The sequence below is a fragment of the Saccostrea cucullata genome, unplaced genomic scaffold, assembly GCF_032062105.1.
Source record: "Saccostrea cucullata isolate Sc308-1 unplaced genomic scaffold, CSIRO_AGI_Scuc_v1 ctg8903, whole genome shotgun sequence".
Lineage (NCBI taxonomy): Eukaryota > Metazoa > Mollusca > Bivalvia > Ostreida > Ostreidae > Saccostrea > Saccostrea cuccullata.
In genome coordinates this window covers 1-7,149 of record NW_026926117.1, presented here as the reverse complement: position 1 = coordinate 7,149, position 7,149 = coordinate 1, and the positions used below count along the sequence as shown (strand labels likewise).

Below are 7,149 nucleotides of genomic sequence, written 5' to 3'. Positions count from 1 at the left end.
GTAAATTGTTGACAAGCAAGTTGATGAAACAAGAATATCATCAGTCTCGTTTTAAGTCATCATTTCTTAAGTTCTATGGTCAATACAATGACCTTGTCGGCATATACAATTTATCATTGATTCGTACGTATTGTTAGTCCATTATTTAGACATTGAATTGACAACGGATTTCTCCGTTATTTTCCAATCATGACAAGGAGCACACGGCGGGTGTGACCGGTCCGCAGTAGATGCTCACTCCTCCATGGCACCTGATTCCACCTCTGATGTTTCGAAGATCCGTGTTTGCTCTGTTCCTATTTTGTATTGTTGTATTGATTTTGATATTGAATACTGTTCGTTATCTCCATATCCTTCTTCTAGGAGTACATATATATGATTGGATTTTTTGTTTGTACACCTGTATATGTGTTAAGAAGAGACAAAGCGTTACATGGATTTGAATTGATAACTTAATTTGAGCAACATTTTACTCCCTTGATAGGAGAGAAGGTAAATTTGTTGCTCAAATTAAGTTTCTTCTTTTTGTCCGGAGGAAGGTACAGGGCGTCCTAAGAATGACAAGTTTTACTGTTCGTTTTGTAGATTATATCTGCACCTGTCACTGAAAACATTAGAACCAATTTCGCGTTTTTCTGTGTTGATAAGTTCTGGATAGTATTTCTGACAAGACTGAAGATTGTTATGATCCCCCACAGAGTTGGTCATCACACATTGATAGTTTTCAATGAATCCTATCAAACAAAGATATTTTTCCATCAGTTAAAATCTTTCAGTTTTTCTGATTTTTATTATACGTATGACCAAAATGAAATATAAATCCATAGAGTTAATGTTTTGGAAAAAAAAAATTTTTTTTGGTAAATCATTAAATAAGGATGTGTCATAAAATGTTTTGCGATATTTTCATCTTTTTAAATTTTATTTAAATATACCAGTTGTTGTTATGTTTAAAATAGTTTTTATTTATAAGTTATGCAGAATAAAACTATGCGTAAGTCTAAGTACCTTGTTTCCCTTCTTTACACAGATATTCCGTAGCAGAAAATATCAGGTCAATTTTAATAGAGAGGCTGTTGGTAAGCACACATCTTTTATAGTCCTGAAAACACGACACTAGTTCCCACAGGATACTGTTCATTACCATGAAAAAGAGAAAAAAGGCAATGTCAGGGATAACTTTATAATAAATATTTAAATAAGACAACTGGTTGTTTTTGGCAAACGAAAAGAAATTGATTGTAAATAAAGAACTGCTTTCCCTGCGCAATAACGAAAAAAATATCGATCACAAGAGTATTTTGCCATTTATTTAATACCATTCAAAACATTTTTGTGACGTCATCTTTTGTTAAACCTGGTTCAATAAATTGGTTATTGTCCTGAACCCCGTCCAATAAGTTACCTGTAGGTGTCCAATAAGATTCAACTTATCGGACAGGTACAGGTTACGTTAAAATGAGAACAAAGAGCGAGGCAAATAAGTAATCTGCACTTAAAAGGCAATGACAAATCAAACAATTTAATATGAACAATGTAGGAAATTAGTAGCGTTAAATGTTAACATTTTACAAAAAATCCTATTGAAAAAGGCACAAAAAATCCAGTGAATTGAATGTTTCAGATTCATTATTGAAGACGCATCCGTGGCTCCGATCATAAATTTCCTAAATTCACCGTTCATTGTTATATAAAAGATTCATTTCACAATGCTTGATTCACGGAACATAATATAGAATCCAATGGACACAAAGGATGAATGAGGAGAATGCGTTTCTTTACACACAACCTTGGGCTTTTTGTTTATTGGAATATCCATTTTTCCGCATTTAGCACAAAATTTCGCTCACGAAATTCCAACAGAATCTGTAATTTCGTTCAGTGATTTATTACCATTTGTCCAGCTAGTCCTGCGTCGCTTGTGCGAGTGTCTGTCGTTGTTTTAAGGAGTGGCTGGGCTAAAATCCTTCCGAGTTCGAAACCTGCACACAAAAGAGAAAGTGTTGTATTTTAAAATAAAAAATACATCAGAAATAATCTCCCAATTTCAAAGAAAATGCTTAAACAGTTGTAGGAGTAAAATCCTTCAAATCCTATTGCTTTACAAAAATTACCTGTTGACGGGAAACTCCGAAACATAAGAATATGTATTCGATTTCATAGTAAAAAGTTGAACTAAGGCATCTTGGTGTAATCGATAAATGGCATCGTCAAAACACCCGATTCTGAAGGTATTTTTTTCAAAATCAAAACGTACGTCGTCATTCGTGGTCGTTGCGTTGTAAAATGAATAAATTGTAAAGAATTTAGTAGAACTGACTTTTACGCGTGCGTAGTATAGATAAAAAATGTCGCAATGCGGATAAATAAGACTAAACAAAGTTAATGTTCATATTTATCGATTTAGAACATAACTTATTTATTCAGCCAACCAAATGCTTCCATCTCTCTCGAAGAATTGATTCTTCATGGTGAAGAATTCTATTTCTGAAAAATTCAACGGTGTCTGATTGGTTCACTTGACAGTTATATGGGTGTGTCTTCATTGGTCTTTGTTCAGCACACACTATTCAAAACCCACGTGCTGTTTACAATCATGATATTTAAACTTTCTAGGCCTTGCTACATTTTTCCCCACTATAATCTTATGTCGCCTTTTTGAATATTATTTTTTTCGCATTTCGGTACATACAGAAAATACAACCATCGTCATGTAGCCTATATCAGGGACGAACCTTGTCTTTGAAGACAGATTTAATAACAATTTTCATCAAATTTTTATTTGATATTAGACAGCCACACTCACTCCTGCTGACTAGGGCCTTGTCATCTTAACACAATCATTTTTCAAAAATGTAGATATTACGATTCTTGTTACATGGGTATTCATAGGCGTCGGAACCGGGGGAGGGGGGGGGGGGCTTAGCCCCCCACTTTTCTTGCAAATATATACATAAAATATAGTAATTGAAAACTAGGGTTTACTTTTTTTTGGTTGGTTTAGTCCCCCCCCCCCACACATACATACACACTTTCAATTTGCTTCCGACGCCTATGGTATTCATTAGTTCAGTAACTTTAATATCTTCACCATACCATTTCCCCAGTAAATCAAGGTATTTCATATAATCCCGTGCTAACCTAAATGGGTTGGGAGTCCATTCTAAAACTGCGTGTGTTCGATTTTGATTGCGTGCTCGATATGTACGACGAGCGGTCAAGTTGAGCCTTATATATGACACAGCCATGGGAGGAGTTTATTTTTAATCCATGCATTTGATTGGCTGAGGTTCTGTTCTAAATCAGTAAGATCATATGAAGAGAAATCTTCGTCATGACGAAGATTTCTCTTCATATGATCTTACTATTACATTAAACACATTAAACACCTCTGTTTTCTTTGGCCTTACTTGATGAACAGTGCCAGGTAGTCATCCAAGCAGAACGAGACCTTACCTGTGGCTGTCCAATAAGTTAACAATGGAAGTGTTCGACAGTGGTGAAATGTTTTAAGTAAGTTATAAGCCTCAAACTGACCATTATGTCAGATATTAGACTCTCCTCGGCGCTAACGCGCCTCGGGTCGTCTAATATCTGACATAATGGACAGTTTTCGTCTTATAACCATTACATATAAGCAGAAGTTTTTAGCGAGTATTAAATTGTATTTAAAAACGAAGGTTATGAGTTCGCTAAAATTGAAAATCGCTAAAAAATTAATTCCGTTTTTTTTTTTAATTTAATGCTTCTTTTGTTAGCATTAAAATCTCAAAGATTACATCTCGTTAAAAAAAAATACCAATTTAAAAGACAAGTCCCTAAACATACATCTGGCTTATATTTCCTTTTATACAGTAATAACATTTTCCAAAGAATTTGAATAAGTTTTCTTGTGCTTATTTGCTAAGTAAAATCAATAATTGATAAACAAAATGAATGCACTAACCTACATTTTTCCTCTACAGCTTCTTGAGGATTACGTGTTTTCAAATTATAGTCTGGCGAACTTATCTTTTGCGTATAATTTAGTATAGATGGCTTCAAAACACAATCTTCAAGTCCTGAAATGTTGCACATTTGACCAAGGGTTCATACATGAAATTTAAAAAAATGTTTTTTTCTGTTAAACACACAATATTAATAATAGCTTCTACAAGACTTTAGTTTATTCAAAGTGTATGCCCAAAGTGTATACCGGAAGAAAGATTAAAAATTGGATAAAGACCAGTGAAATGTGAGAAAGCAAAACCAACTAACCTGTATTGTCATTCCATGCTAAGTGATATGTGCAGAGTTCAAACATTAAACTCACCAAGTCGGTGAAACGTAAACATTAACAAACATTTAACAGAGCTCATGCACTGTTTACAAATATATTTATGTTTAATCGATCGCTTGGTTAAACTCGGCACAAATCACTGGCAATACTGGTAGTTGTTCTGCTTTATCAAATTTCTATTCTGAAATTTCTGGATGATGGTTTTAATATTGTTCATCTAATATACAATAGGCAAAAAATGTCTACTTTCTAAAAGTTTATTTTGTGAACGTGTAAGGATGTGTTAATCAAACACGTCAATTAATGTGTGGCTACAAAATTTTCCAGATAAAATAAGACTTAATATTTTATTCTGATATTTTCGTATGAAATTTTAATGAAACATATAATTAAAATCATTTTATTATACAGAAGATTTGAAAAACAAACTAACTTCAATGAATGTCTTAGTCCCTTTAAAGCGATAATAAGTAGTTTTATTTGACAGAAAGTAGAAACAAATTATTCGAGATTTTAGAGATTGACTTGATTTGCATTGTTACATGTTGGGTCAAGATCAACACAGAATGTAATAACACAAAATGTAACAACAAATTTATTTAGGATTAATACATTTTGCGTTATTTCATTTTGCTCTAGATCAAGACAGAATGCAACAAAGCAAAATGTACATTTGAAACAACATGATTTTTTTATTACAACATTTTGTATAGATTGTTACATTTTTCGTTTAGGTAAATTAGGTAAAAAGGTTAGAACGCAAAATTTAATAACACATATTTTGGTCAATCAGGTTGAAAACAATTTCAAATTGAGTATTGGGTGAAGAAAAGAAACGGAAAGTAAAACAAATAAAATCGGAAGTACAAATACTCCCTCCCCATTCTGCCTGTCAATGCCAGATGTCTAATTTGCTAACCAACGTACACATTTACGTTGTACATGCATACAGAGAGCTTTGATAATTAAAAATGTCATTGATTTGATTTATACAAACTTGTTTTTAAACAGTAACGTCAATCAAAGTTAAGTTCCTGTTAAATAATTGTATTTAATAAAAAGGTAAGAAATAGTTTGGAAAAAAAGATACATTTAGATTTAGTCACGTTCGTACAAACCGTAACGTATTCTGTATTGTCATAGGTCTGTCTGTTTATTTTATGAAGTGAGTTTCCCCCTGGTTAATGTTTAAATCAATGTTGTGATCTTTTGTGTTGAACACAACCTCCTCCAAAATAGATATATTTTGTTTAATTACATTTTGCGTTGTTCTCGACTCAAAAATCAAACAACACAAAATGTAACAACGAAAAGGACATAATTAGATTATGGGTTTATAATCTAACCCATTGCAATAAGCAATATATAAAAACCTTGAACTTATATGTAGCCACATTTTGCGTTATTACATTATTCGTTGATCTCGACGCCGAAATGTAATTACACTAAATGCAATAATACCATTTTATTACATTTTGCATTGTTATAACATTTTATGTTGTAACATAGCACGAATTCTTAAACCTTTAAGGATAATTTGATTCAACTTACCTGATAAAAAAAAAAAACAACAGAAAAATCATTCTCCTTAACCAATAAATATCTTGCTTAATCTGCTGTTCTAGTGTAATAAATATATTCAGAAAAAAGCTTTTTTTCTTTTTCAATTTATAGAGGGTCTGGAACAGAAACATATTAGGGTTTAATAGAGCATAGTGGAAACACTAATCAAATACTGTACGAGGGTTATCAAAAAGTTCGTGGACTGAGGCTATAAAATTAGTAATATGTGCAGTCTGTGCTTTCAAAATTTATATGAAACATAAAACAATAAAAAATAAAGAAATGTTGAAAATCTTAGCATGATACGTTCATTATTTGCCAAATTATTATAAAATGAAAACGACATTATATGTTCACCCGGCGCTATCGTCGCCCCTTCCCCCTTTTGACGTCAATTTCAAGGCCTCATTTGTTTGGATATTCCGTATAAAATTTACGATAAAAATTATAAAAATTCCAGAATGAAGTGAAAATTTTATATTTTGTGGAACAATTGTGTCCCCATACATACCTAAATTAATGGGATTTTTGGATGTCATATGATCATAGTTTTTCTCAATTACTCATAAGTCGCAAAGGCGTCGTGTTCGATGTTGCGCCGCCTGGACATACCATTGGTTACAAAAACATTACTATTTTATTAAAAAAATTTATGATTTATTGTTAATTCTCTAGATTGAAAAGATGATGCTAACTAGATATTTTAAAAGTCATTGATGTGCCTATAGCGGTTTTAATTTTACGTTTTTACATTATGGAATTCGAAGTAAAATGTAATAACGCAATATTTATTATTCCAAGTTTTTTTTATATCCATTTTGCATAATTGTTATTACATTTTGTATTGTATCTAAGCATGAATTCTTAAACCTTTAAGGATGATAATAAGTTACCTGATAAAAAACAAAACAACAGAAAAATCATTTTCTTTAACCAATAAATATCTTGCTAAATCTGCTGTTCTAGTGTAATAAATATATTCCGATAAATGTGATATTTTTTTCTTCCTCAATGTTTAGAAGAATAGAAACAGAAACATGTAAGAGGTCTACAGAAGATAGCGAAGACATTAATTAAATAAAAATGTATAACGCAGAGGGAAACGAATACTTTCATGGCTATGCAAATGTAGGTAGATGAATTTAGATAACTTACAGCAATCAAGATCGTAAATGCAATTAAATATTACCGGGAACAGGACAAATAGAGAACTCCCCAAAAGTAAGATGTGGGATCAAGTATCTTGGAGGAATAAACATCAATATTATACGATTATACGATAATAAGATATGCAATATCAATCATAG

The 7,149-nt window shown here is 32.0% G+C and overlaps 1 protein-coding gene across 1 annotated transcript; it reads right to left on the bottom strand.

The window, feature by feature from the left end:
• Window positions 1-567: 567 nt before the first annotated feature.
• On the bottom strand, window positions 568-4,108 carry LOC134270828 (uncharacterized). The gene is made up of 3 exons (XM_062753074.1): window positions 3,947-4,108; window positions 1,009-1,133; window positions 568-734 (listed from the first exon to the last, which is right to left on the bottom strand). Exons 1-3 carry the CDS (start codon window positions 4,075-4,077, stop codon window positions 568-570), a joined length of 423 nt encoding a protein of 140 aa, XP_062609058.1. The 5' UTR covers window positions 4,078-4,108.
• Between the last annotated feature and the right edge of the window lie 3,041 nt (window positions 4,109-7,149).